The sequence below is a fragment of the Cervus canadensis genome, chromosome 31 (assembly GCF_019320065.1).
Source record: "Cervus canadensis isolate Bull #8, Minnesota chromosome 31, ASM1932006v1, whole genome shotgun sequence".
NCBI lineage: Eukaryota > Metazoa > Chordata > Mammalia > Artiodactyla > Cervidae > Cervus > Cervus canadensis.
In genome coordinates, this window is record NC_057416.1 from 35,319,087 (window position 1) to 35,331,828 (window position 12,742).

The 12,742-nt window shown below is 44.2% G+C and overlaps 1 protein-coding gene across 1 annotated transcript; it reads right to left on the reverse strand.

Moving 5' to 3' along the window:
• Window positions 1–4,002: 4,002 nt before the first annotated feature.
• THAP1 (THAP domain containing 1) lies at window positions 4,003–12,392 on the reverse strand. Its single transcript, XM_043454236.1, has 3 exons — window positions 12,055–12,392; window positions 7,695–7,890; window positions 4,003–6,966 (listed from the first exon to the last, which is right to left on the reverse strand). The coding sequence occupies exons 1-3, from the start codon at window positions 12,123–12,125 to the stop codon at window positions 6,592–6,594; spliced, it is 642 nt and encodes a 213-aa protein (XP_043310171.1). The 5' UTR covers window positions 12,126–12,392; the 3' UTR covers window positions 4,003–6,591.
• Window positions 12,393–12,742: the final 350 nt, after the last annotated feature.

Below are 12,742 nucleotides of genomic sequence, written 5' to 3' on the forward strand. Positions count from 1 at the left end.
CTTTCCTTTTCACTGCTTTTTGCTTCTCTTTTTTCTCAACTATTTGTGAGGCCTCCTCAGACAATCACTTTGCCTTTTTTGCATTTTTTTTTCCCTTGGGGATGGTCTTGATCACTGCCTCCTGTACAATGTCACGAACCTCGAATCTATTTCTCACTTCCACGGTATAATCGAAAGGGATTTGATTTAGGTCATACCTGAATGGTCTAGTGGTTTTCCCAACTTTCTTCAGTTTAAGTCTGAATTTTGCAGTAAGGAGTTCATCATCTGACACACAGTCAGCTCCCAGTCTTGTTTTTTGCTGACTGTATAGAGCTTCTCCATCTTTGGCTACAAAGAATATAATCAATCTGATTTTGGTATTGACCACCTGGTGATGTCCATGTGTAGTGTCTTCTCTTGTGTTGTTGGAAGAGGGTGTTTGCTATGACCAGTGTATTCTCTCGGCAACACTCTGTTAGCCTTTGCCCTATTTCATTCAGGTCTTCTAATTTTGATGGGCTTCTCTAGAATCCGCCTGCAATGCAGGAGACCCCAGTTCTATTCCTGGGTTGGGAAGATCTGCTGGAGAAGGGAAAAAGCTACCGGCTCCAGTACTCTGGCCTGGAGAATTCCATGGACCATACAGACCAGGCGATCGCAAAGAGTCGGACATGACTGAGCAACTTTCACTTCTCTGGTCCCTTTAATCCTGCCTTCAGGTTACCTGGCTGTCCCCTCCTTTGACCAGCAACTGTTCAAACCTGCTCTCGGAGCTCAGAGAAGGTCGTGGAGGCTGAAGTCTTGCCTACAAGAAATGGGGGACAAAAAGACCTCCATGTCTGGAAGCCCCAGAGGGCCCTGCACAGCATCAATTCTACGCTCTCCTCAGGGTTTACGGTTTTTGTTTTTTTATTCTTGTAGACGGTCTTCTGAAGATCTGCCAAGTATTAGCATGATGTGTAAACCTAAGGTCTTCTCAGGTCTTTTCTGAACCTGAACCTTTCCCTGGGTATGCATAGTGACTTTCTGATTTCATTATATGTGAGGTTGCTTTTGAGTGCCCTAGTCTTTAATGCCTGGCTCCAAAAATGGGAGAAAAAATGAAGTGGAGAGAAGGCACCAGCCCTTTAAATCCTCTGAAGTCACGTCCGCCAGAGCAGTGAGGCGCGTGCACCGACAGCTGCCCACTTCTGTTCCTGCACCCTCGTGATCAGAAGCAGCAATCAGCGGTCAGAACACAGACTTCCGACATTTGGAGGAAAGGATCCTTCTTGCCCACCTGGGCTCTCACAAGCTGTCTGCAAGGTCTCCTGCAGCTCCTCCAGCACCTGCATGGGCTGGGGGAGTGACACGGGTGGTCCTCACTGAGCTAGTTGAAACTGACCAAAATGAACCACCGTTTACCATCCAAGCCTTCCTCTGGAAGTTGCAGGCCTTTATCAGATTCCGGAGTTTCAATCGCTTATATCAGATAGTCTGCCAGTATTATACTTGCTTTGGCTGGGAGACCAATTCTTGGGGGTTCCTACTCTACCATCTTCCCAGAAAGCTCTTTCTTCACCTTCATTTTTGAAAGATAGTTTTGTTGCATCATGTAGTTACATAATTACATTCTTGGTTAAACGTTTTTAAATTAATTTTTATTCAAATATAATCGCTTTATGATGTGTTAGCTTCTACTGTACAGCAAGGTGATAGGTTTTTTTCTTCCACCTCTGTCTCCTGGCCTTTATTTTTTCTAATGAGAACTTAGCTGTGAATCTTACTGGTGTTCCTTTGTATATAGTCATTTTTCTCTTGCTGCTTTCTAGTTTTTTTATCTTCGGTTTTCATCATTTTTACTATGATGTGTCTGGGTGTCGATCTCTGTGTTATCCTAACGCTGTTTGTTGAGCTTCTTGTGTGTGTGAAAGAAAGCGTCACTCAGTCGTGTCTGACTCTGCGACCCTGTGAACTGTAGCCCACCAGGCTCCTCTGTCCATGGAATTCTCCAGGTAAGAATACTAGGGTGGGTTGCCATTTCCTTCTCCAGGGGCTATTCCCGATCCAGGGATTGAACACGGGTCTCCTGCATTTCAGGCAGACTCTTTACCATATGAGTCACCAGGTAGATTAGAGATTTTCCTCAAATTTGGGAAATTTTCAGCCATTATTTCTTCAAATACTCTTTCTGTTCCTCTCTAGTAACTTCTCTGGTTTCATTCCTTAGGAGGTGCAGCCTTGGGCACACACACAGTCAGGCGGGGTGACAGATTTTAACCGATCTTCAACAATTTCCCGATCTGTTAAATGATCTGCCTTTCTTGGTGGCATACTGAGAAATCAGCTCCAATTGTTGGCAGATTGCTTTGTTTTTGATGATGCCCTGGGGCATGAATTGCTCTGCGATTGGATTCAGTTAAATTTGGGTTCTTTTGCAGAGTGGCAGAGGCAGGGCGTGAGGCCAGTCTTCGAGTTTGTTACGATGCCAGGAAAGCTCTTCCTACCTGGCACTTTCCCTGGCTCTGGTGAGTTAGATTGCTCTCGCTGGTACATTTTGGTGCTACCAGCCTCCTAACTGCTAACCACTAGGTTCTCCATTCTTCTTGAGAGCACCCTGAGGCTTGAACTTCCCCCCCCCCCCACTCTTCCAAATAAAATGGCTCCCTCTGGTTTGGGGAGAGCTTCAGAATGCTGTTCTTACAGACCGCCACATCACTGAGGGAAAAACACCTGAATCACTGTTCTGGAGCTGGCAAGTGGCCCCATGGCCTGCTTCTCTAGGACTGATGTGCCTGCGTTAGGAGTAGAGCTCAGTCTGACTTGCCTCTCCTGACATGGAAACTTTGCCCTTCGGAAGGGAATCAGGGTTCCGGGATTCTTGGCCTGCTACACCTGGGGACCTAGGGTGGAGCCTCCATCCTGTAAATGGGAGCTGAGTGGAGGAGGGGAGTCCTGACCTCTTGGCTGTACTTACCTGGAGTTTATTTAGCCTTTGATACACTATAGGGTCCTAAGAAATACTGGCAGCCTCCCCTCCCTGGGAGACACATACCGTAGGCCACGATTGGGAACAGGTTAGGAGGAGACATAAATGCCAGTCTTGACTTTCTTATGAGATTCAGATGTTCCTGAAGGTTCATGTGTTGTATGCCCTTAGGACAACATGCAGACTTTAAATGGTTGTTTTCCTCCACTTATGGTAGTTATGGTGGGGAGGTCAGAGCTCCTTACGGAGTCATTCCAAAAATCATTTCCTACTTGTCGTTAATACTGTAGCTTCTCTCACCAAAAATAGTTTAAAATCAAAGTTTATTCCTATCCCATGTGACATTAAAAAAATGAAATTATGATCATCTTAAAACTCAAACTGCTCTGAATTTGGTAATGAATAAAAATTTTGAAGATTCTGAGTTTAAAAAAATTTTTTTCAGGAAAAAACTCAGTAGAACAAAGTCACGTCCAAGGTAAAAATATATATATATATCAAGACATGGAATTGAAAGAGAATATTACTTCAAGCAAATTATTGTCATTTTAAGGACAAACTTACAATTTTTTTTTGCTTGTGTGCAAATCAGTTTGCTTTGATATTTTTCTTTCACATCAAGGACTGTATTGATATTTTAATACACAATCATAGAAAAAATAATGTCCAGAAACCCTGGTTACCATATCAAGAGCAATGCTCTTCATTCATTGGTATCAGATTCACATGGTCCCCAATACCAGAAGAGTAATAACCAAACAGGCAAAACTGTTCTTTCTCCTTTAAACATGGTTGGCCTTTTAAGAGTGTGGAACACAACTGCAAGCTTTCCTTCTATAGATCAAGTGGACTTTTAAATAATAAGGGTCACGACTGACTTTATAAAAGCCATAGGTTTGGGGTATGTGTGTGTACACAATTTTTTAAATAACTAAAGATCAGAAAATAGGACTTTGATCTTTAAAAACAACAACAACAAAACCCGTGTCAAGTGGAACTTTCATCTGCCTTCACCATTATGGCTACACCTTCTAAGAAAGGGATTACACAAATTATAGTTAAAAGAGAAAATCTCATGTATTTAGGTTTCCAAGTAAAAAGTTTTGCTAGTTAACTTTAGACACCACTGTTTCTTAACTGCAATGACAGAATTATTTTTAGTACATGTAGCAGGCACACAATAAACATTTAAATTATTTTACAAAATTTTAAAACTTCTTTAATTTGGAATTTGATAGTTCAAACTATGCAGTAGTTCAAAGTGAAGTTTATAGTTGCATTAAAAACAAGTATTTTTTAAAAGTGGCAACAAATGCTACTCTATTCCAGGAACTCATTTCAGAGCATCTAAACAGCACTGCTTACACATCAATGGTACACAGAGAACAGATGACCAGTTGTCAGGGATATTTCACAAGGGGATTCCGCAGGGTTTGGAGGTGACGCAAGTGGTCAGTCACTTCTAGCTCCCTTCTAACTCTAACATTCTACAGTTTTCCTAGCAGCTCTAATCAGGAAGAAGTTATTTCTCCTATTACTGCCAGATTGTATCATTCACAGAGGGAACCTTCAGGATGTTACTATCTGTGCTTAAAGTAAATATCATCTTTCACACTATGATGAAACTCACAGGGGTCTCCTCCCGACTCATTCCAGACAGAGACCTTGCCCAGCTGTTTCAGACTGTGTTTCACTGTGATTGGACAGGACCTGTTTTAGCCTGAATGTTCTCCTTCTCTTGGCAATGTCATAAACACTACAACAGACAAAATGAGTTTTTAAAACATTTTAACAAACGTTACATTTCAAATTCAGAAATAAGCACCTGTACTTCAAATTCTGTAGGTTAAACATAGTAAGTGATCTAAATGCAAATAGTTGGTACACATGCTGTTGCTCGGTTCTCTCCAATTAGGGATGTCTGTCCCACGAAAAACAGTAGCTTCAGGTTAATTCACAATGCTAAGATGCTAACTGATTATGATGGTCACTTATACAATTAATGTTGGATTCCTGGTTCTGATGACATGGGGACACACACACACACACACAGACACAGTTTTCTTTTACGTCCATGACAGTTTAGTTTTCACATATATACTTTGTAAAATATTTACCCACATATCCTCCAGGAATTGCTAGAGAGATGAAATGTAAAAACACACTACTTGAGAGATTTTGTAGCTTCTAAAACCAGTGATGAGACCCATGAATAACTAGAGAAAGTCCTCTGACTCCTTAGAGTTAGTTCTAAGTGTTATCAGATGATAAAATTTCAAGTAGTCATAATTTTCTACTTTTGAAATACTGGTTCATAAAAAAAAAAAAAAATCAAATCTCCATGAATCAAAGCACTGGCAGGATGGCAGTGAGCTACACGGAGAATCAGGTCTACAAAAGACGCTCCTGGACTGACGACTGCCAATCTGTAACACTGCCTTCAAAGGTCTGTGCAGCACTCTGAAATACAGAATAATTATAGTTGGAACAGTTATTCTAAATCTAAGTAGGTAACTCCTACGGCAGTGCTTATTTACTCAGAACTGTTTTCATTTCAAATCTATGTAAAATTTCTCAAAGTTAAGAGCACAACTCACAGTCTGAACAGAAACTGCAAGCATTTGAGTCTCAATTTTGAGTAAAATAAGCATTACCTATTAGGATTCTTTCGGATTCAAATCACTCATTTAGGTAAATGGGATGTGATTTTTCACTTGTGGTAAAAGTGAAGAAATCGTCTTTTGTGTGACGCCTTGACCAATCAACTCGTCAAGAGCAAGATTTCCACCTTATGCAATGAGTCACGCTCTACCCACACGACAGAGCTGGCAGAGACCCGGGCACACACACACCTACAGTGGGGACAGGATGCCCCTGATCTCAGAGCAGTGAGAGGAAAGGCAAGCCCTGGGTCAGCCCCAGTGGTCTCTGCTCATCTCCCTGGTAACGACGTGCAGTCTGCTTGCTGGAGAGTGTGCCTCCCACTGGAGACACACTTCGAATTCTATAATGCTGGATGGGGGCGGGGAGAAAGGAAGGGCCCCACTCTTTAAAAAAATCCCTTCTTTAACATCATTTAACCATTATGATTAGGTATGGAATGGCAAAACTCGCCAAGTTAACTCTGATAGGGATTCAGATAAATGAATCTGTTGACTTTACAAATAAGAATGTGTAAATATATATATATACATATATATATTCTGGGATGTTATGTCCTATGCTTCTGATTTAAAACGTGACTAAGTTCTCTCAATAAACTGAATTAAATTTTTTTAACTTGAAACTTAAATCATCCTTACTGCACTGTTCTCATTCTCTTTACTTTTTATCTTCGAAACTTGTCTATAAATACTCGAATTAAAAAACAAAATTCCCCAATCTTGAAACCAACTTACACTGAAGCTCTGAGGTTAGTTTATGACTTTTAAAATATTTTGCTAAAATGTAAAAACCCTGAAATTACAAACAAAAAATTTACAGTTTTACAGTATATATCTAATTTATTCTTTTAAAAAAATATTCTGAATTGCTTTTGTACAAGTTATCAAGTGTAATCTCTTTTCAAATGAAATTCCTCTCTAGGGTAGAAGAGGGTAGGTGGTATTGCCCCATGAAAAACCAATACAAATTTCACTTTTTCATGCTGGGACTTCGACTATCTCGAAGTAGTCATTGGGGAGAATCACGTAGCCCCTCTCGGAGACGTCGTCTTTCTCCTTCTGGAAGTGCACCACCTCCTTCAACTTCTCCAGCTGCCTCTCCTGTCTGCGGCACCGCTGCTGGGCAGTCTTGAGCTTCTTCCGGAGCTTCTCCACTTGCTGCTCCAGCTGGTGGATCCTCTTCCGCTGGTGCATGGTGTCCTCCACGGTGTAGTTGTGGTCACAGAACACAGAGAGGTTATCGGGGGTCTGAAGAGGAGGCATGAGCAACCCGATCGCGGCATCAACCTGGGAAATGGGGGGCGTTAAAGGAGGCGGCGGGGGCTGTTCCTGCGGCTCCAGGAGATCTTCTTTCTGGAACAAAGACGCAGAGCATGTTTGAGCTTCATTATGAAAAGTAACAGATTAAAAGAACAGACTGAATTCTGCACCTGTGTAATATAAGACTATTAGACTTAGTTCTGCCTCCTTGGCATAGAAATAGTATAAAATGAAAAAATAGTTTCAATTTTCCTTTTTTACCTGAAGTAGAAATGGGATGTAAGAAAGGCAGAATGATTAATCAGATTTAATTAAACACTAAGCACTGAAAACTGAGAGGAAAAATACTCTGAAACTTAACTATCATTGTTAAAGAAAAATAAAAACTTATCAACATATAAGCAGGAACGTGGGGCTTCCCAGGTGGCGCTAGTGGTAAAGAACCTGTTTGCCTACGCAGGAGACGTAAGAGACATGGGTTCAATCCCAGGAAGATACCCTGAAGAAGGAAATGGCAACCCATTCCAGTACTCAGCTGCAGAATCCCATGGACAGAGAAGCCTGGTGGCCTACACAAGCAGGAACACAGACTGATCTTAAAGTAAGTTAAAAGTTAGGCTGAGTGTCTTAGTGTGAGAATATTTACTTTACTAAACACTCTGTATCTTTAAAAGTATTTTACTGTGAACAGTGGTCATTTACAAGGGATGGGTTCCAGGTAACATTTACATTCTTAACACTACTGTGGATTTTCCAAATTTCCCGGTGAACACACTGAGTCTATGAAAAAAGACCCACCCAGTATTTTACACGCCCCTCACCTTGTCGTGCGGCTCGGTGCACAGAAATATCGTGGGGACAGCATCCTCTTTCAGCAGCTTGTTGTTGCACTCCCGCTTAAAGCAGTCCGGGGTGAAGTGCTCTGAGCAGATGCTGCTGTACTTCGTGGGCTTAAAGTTTTTCCTTCTGACGGCTGCCTCCCATTTCTTACAGAGACTGGGTCGAGTAAGAGGAAACCTAAGAAGACAAAATGATTCTGTTTTCTAGCCTTACTCAGAAACAAAAAGGCACACCCAGGCTTTCCTTGCTTAGAAAAGAATTAGCTGACAACCATGGGTGTTCACACACCACGGGAGTGTGATTAATGCACCTGCTCCCACTAATCCTTTTTTGACAGTTTGTCAGTTGTACCCTTATTACCCTAGTTGCTAAAGATGTACTTGTTTGGACATAGAGAACAGAGCTGTGGTTGCCAAGAGGGAGGGGAGTGGGGAAGAGTGGGATTGAGAGTTTGGGGTTACATATAGAGAATGGATAAACAACAAGGTCCTACTGTGTAGCACAGTGAACTACAATCAAAATCCTGAGATAAACTCAAATGGAAAAGAACATGAAAAAAAAAAATGCATACCTCTGTATAACTGAATCACTTTGGCATACAGCAGAAACCAACAGAATGTTGTAAATCAACTATATCTGGATAACGTAAACTTTTTTAAAATGGACTTGTTTTAAAATCCTATAACTAAAGTGACCATCACTAGTGTGAAAAATAAGTCACCCCTCCTAGCATGGTATTTTTTTTTTAAAGCAGCATTTCTTATAGGAATCTTATTGATCACAGAGCAGTTATAAGAATGTGAGATATAATGATGTATACAATCTAAACAGGCCAGGCTCATTAGGATTTACATTATGCAAAAAACATACGTATTAAAAGGCAGCCACGTGGTCAGACGCACGCAGCTGGCAGAGCGGGTGATGGGAGGGTAGGTTCAAGGGCCCATGTGATGTTTTTCCCTCCTTTGCAGTAAATAATCTTCACAAACAGACGCACCTAATACACAAGGGTAAACCATATAGCTCCACCATCCAGCTATCTCAGTTTTTAAGGCTTTTTATATTGAAGACACTAAAACTTCGGGTAAAATACACATGCTATAGAGTGAATTTGTATTATCTTTTTACCAGTGATCCTCTGTGTACTGTAAAACAAAATTGCACGTTTATAACTACGTACTGAGACAAAGCTTTTTGTTCTCTTGAGAATCATCTTGACAAATATGAATCAAATTATAGTCAAATCATAATGATAAGGAAATAAAGTATTCATTTTAATTTACCTCTTCATCGACTGAAATACATCCGTTAGGCCCAGATAAAGGGAGATAGGAAGATTTGAAACTTATCTTGATTCTGTTTCTCCAGGTAAAAGATTCAGTGAGTGGGGATTGAAACAAAGCCAAAGAAGGGTGATTCGACCCTGTCCCACAGCTTGTCTTCCAAGTGATACATGCTTGAGCCTGACTCCGCTGTGGTCATGAATCTATCTTTGGGGTAGTCCCTTCTCTTTGCGCAGAACATCTGTTCCCACTGCCACTATGTAGAAGCTGAGAAAAGAAGGACTCCTAGAAGGTTCCTGCTGGAAGTGCCTCTAGAAGTAGACACAGCAGCAACCACTGGTAAACTCAACACCCTGGGCCTCCTGACCAAGGATTACAATACAGCTTATTTCTGAGGTCAAGATCCTTCCCAAAACTGTTCTTTTAGATAAGGGATGAGATGTAGATTAGCCCTTCTTTTGGTCAAATCAATTATTTAACCGAGAGCAGAAACTCAGTGTTTCTGAAACATGTGAATGTCATCCTTAACCAGTGCCAATGAAGGGTGTTCCTTATGTCTGGATTCCCTCAGCCACCTCATTAGAAATGGGGAGGGAGGAGCTGAAAGCCTGTGATCATGTCACCATCTCCAGACCTGTTCCTTCACTTTGGAAGTCCTGGAGGTCCATCCAACAGCTTTCTGAAATTGTAATAAATCAAGAGGCAACATTAGGAAGCGTTAAGTGTTCTATCTGCTTCTTGGAAAAGGAAAAAAATCAACATTCTGGAGACCTCTCCCTACAAACTCTGATTTTTGTTTCTCATATTGAATGTATAAAAATGCACCCACATTCCCTGTTAAACATGGAAGGCCCTCACTCCCCCAAAATTTAAGATTTTGTTTTTTGTAATTATTTGCCTATAAATGTGTGGATCACAACAAACTGTGGAAAATTTTCAAAGAGATGGGAATACCAGACCACCAGACTTTCCTGCCGCCAGAGAAACCTGTATACAGGTCAAGAAGCAACAGTTAGAGCTGGACATGGAACAACTGACTAGTTCAAAACAGGAAAAAGAGTTACATTGTCACCCTGCTTATTTGACTTATACACAGAATACGCATGCGAAATGTCAGGCTGGATGAATCACAAGCTGCAATCAAGATTGCCAGGGGAAATATCAACCTCAGATGTGCAGGTAATACCACCCTAATGGCAGAAAGCAAAGAGAATCTAAAGAGCCTTTTGAGGAAGGTGAAAGAGGAGAGTGAAAATGCCAATTTAAAACTCAGCATTCAAAAACTAAGATCACAGCATCTGGTCCCATCACTTCATGGCAAATAGATGAGAAAAAAAAAAAAGGAAATCGTGGCAGATTTTATTTTCTTGGGCTCCAAAATCACTGTGGATGGTGACTGCAGTCATGAAATTAAAAGGTGCAAAAAAATAAATAAAATAAAAGATGCTTGCTCCCTGGAAGAAGAGCTATGACAAACCCAGACAGCATATAAAAAAGCAGAGACATCCCTTTGCCGACAAAGGTCCGTCTAGTCAAACCTATGGCTTTTCTAGCAATCATGTATGCGTGTGAGAGTTGGACCATTAAGAAGGATGAGCGCTGAAGAACTGATGCTTTTTAACTGTGGTGCTGGAGAAGACTCCTGAGAGTTTCTTGGACTAGGAGATCAAACCAGTCAATCGTAAAGGAAATCAACCCTCAATATTCATTGGAAGGTGCTGAAACTGAAGCTCCAATACTTCAGTCACCTGATGTGAAGAGCTGACTCACTGGAAAAGACCCTGATGCTGGGAAAGATTGTGGGCAACAGGAAAAGGGGGCGACAGCGGATAAGATGGTTGACTGGCATCACCCACTAGAAGGACATCAGTTTGAGCAAACTTGGGGAGGCAGTGAAGGACAGAGAAGCCTGGCGCGCTACGGTCCATGGGGTCGCAAAAAGTGGGACACTACTTAGCAACTTAACCACCACCTACAAATAATCTGTATAATCTACCACCTGTTCTCCTTTAGCTATTATCCATTTACAGTCGGAAATTTTTGCAAGACACTTTTACCGTTATAGAATTTGTAAATACTGAATTTGGCCGATTGAAAATGGCATCGTGCGGACAACAGATCATCGTTATCATTCCGTTGTGCGGCTCTTCTGAGAGGCTTCTATCTTTTAGGGCTCTGGCCGCAGCAGCGTCCGGGAGAAGCAGCCCCGAGGAGGGGGGCGCGCTCACCCTGACCCCGAGGGCTCCCCTCACCACTCGAGATGCACTGTCACTGCCCGGGCTACACTGCGCATCTTGGCAGTCCCTGAGGCTTTCTCCGGAGCTCAGCCGTCCTTAACAGTGGGGTCCCAGAAGCTGAGTCCAAGACATGCTCCCTGACATACCGACAGGTCAGTCCTCACCACACCGATGCCGGACCAACAGGGTGGGAAACGTGGGACTCTGCTTCTGCTTCAACTTCCCTTCCAAGAGTTACTACCACCTGCCGTCTCCGCGGCCCGGGTATGGAACCCTCACAACCAGCGTAAGTTCCACACAGCGCCCGCGAGCTTCGCACCCGCTACCCGGAGAGGCGCGCGAACCTGAGCGCGAGGGCGGGCCGCCGCGGGGGCGCGCGCCGGGGACGCGCAACCCGGCCCTGAGGAGGCTGCTTGGGGATACGCCCACTGCCCGGGCCCGCCCCTCTCAAGGTCTCGCGCGGAAACGCTGTAGGCTCCGCCCCCGAGCGCGGCCTTCGCACTGGGTCTCGCGCAGGCCCGCGCCTGGCTCCGCCCCTCTCACAGGTTTCGCGTGGAAACACGTCTGGCTCCGACCCTGAGCGCGCCCTTCGCACCGGGTCTCGCGCACGCCCCAGCCCCTCTCACAGGTCTCGCACGGAAACGCGCCTGGCTCCGCCCCCCGAGCGCGGCCTCCGCACTGGGTCTCGCGTAGGCCCGCGCCCGGCCCCGCCCCTCTCACAGGTCTCGCGCGGAAACGCGCCTGGCTCCGCCCCCCGAGCGCGGCCGCGCGCCCCCCGGCCCAACTAGGGCCCAGCCCCGCGAGGTGTGCGGGGTCCTTACTTGTGAAAAGAAACGGGTTTATCCTTGTCGTATCGGTTCTTGCAGCCGTAGGCGGAACAGGACTGTACCATCCTTCCGGTCCTCAGTTACTTCACTTCTGCCGCCCCAGCAGGCAGTTGAGGCTGTTATCAGTGTCGCCGCGCTCTGCTTTGACACCCTCGCTCTTTCTGTAGCTTTGGCCAACAGTCAGAATGATGAGGGCCTCACTCGGGAGTCACTAATGTGCCCGTTTTGTTGTTTGCATTAGCGGAAAGACCACAGCCATCGCCCGTCTCCCATCTCCAAGATGGCGGAGACAGCTTCAACCTCACCTCTCGCGAGGAGTTGGTCCTACTGTTTCTAATTAGCCCTGAGGTCAGAGGTAACGTTCCCTGGGACGCAGGCCATTGGCTGAGGCCTGGCGTTGCGGAAGTGGGCGGGGCCCCGAGCTTCCGGAAGGAAGAAGGAACTAGCTGGGAGGAGGGGGGCGGGAGTGCAGGACCAGTCCCGATCTCTGCGATGCCTCCCTGGCTTGTGTATCCCGTGCGACTGAGGTTGGAGAATTAGGTGAGACCAACCAAGTTGCGCCTGTCCAACTTGAAGCAGGACAGCCGCAAAGCTGAGGTGGTCGGGTAATTGGGTTCGTCTCTTTAAAAGGGCAGCCACAGTTAGAGTGATTTGTAGGACTTGCTGGGCTCCTCTCCATCCC

What these genes read in the sequence shown, in the direction of transcription:
- THAP1 (XM_043454236.1), bottom strand. Translation starts at nt 12,125, where the DNA reads ATGGTACAGTCCTGTTCCGCCTACGGCTGCAAGAACCGATACGACAAG. An exon ending in AAACCCGTTTCTTTTCACAA is followed by an intron (nt 7,891 to 12,054) that starts GTAAGGACCCCG and finishes TTGTCTTCTTAG; the next exon opens with GTTTCCTCTTACTCGACCCA. An exon ending in GCACCGAGCCGCACGACAAG is followed by an intron (nt 6,967 to 7,694) that starts GTGAGGGGCGTG and finishes TCTTTGTTCCAG; the next exon opens with AAAGAAGATCTCCTGGAGCC.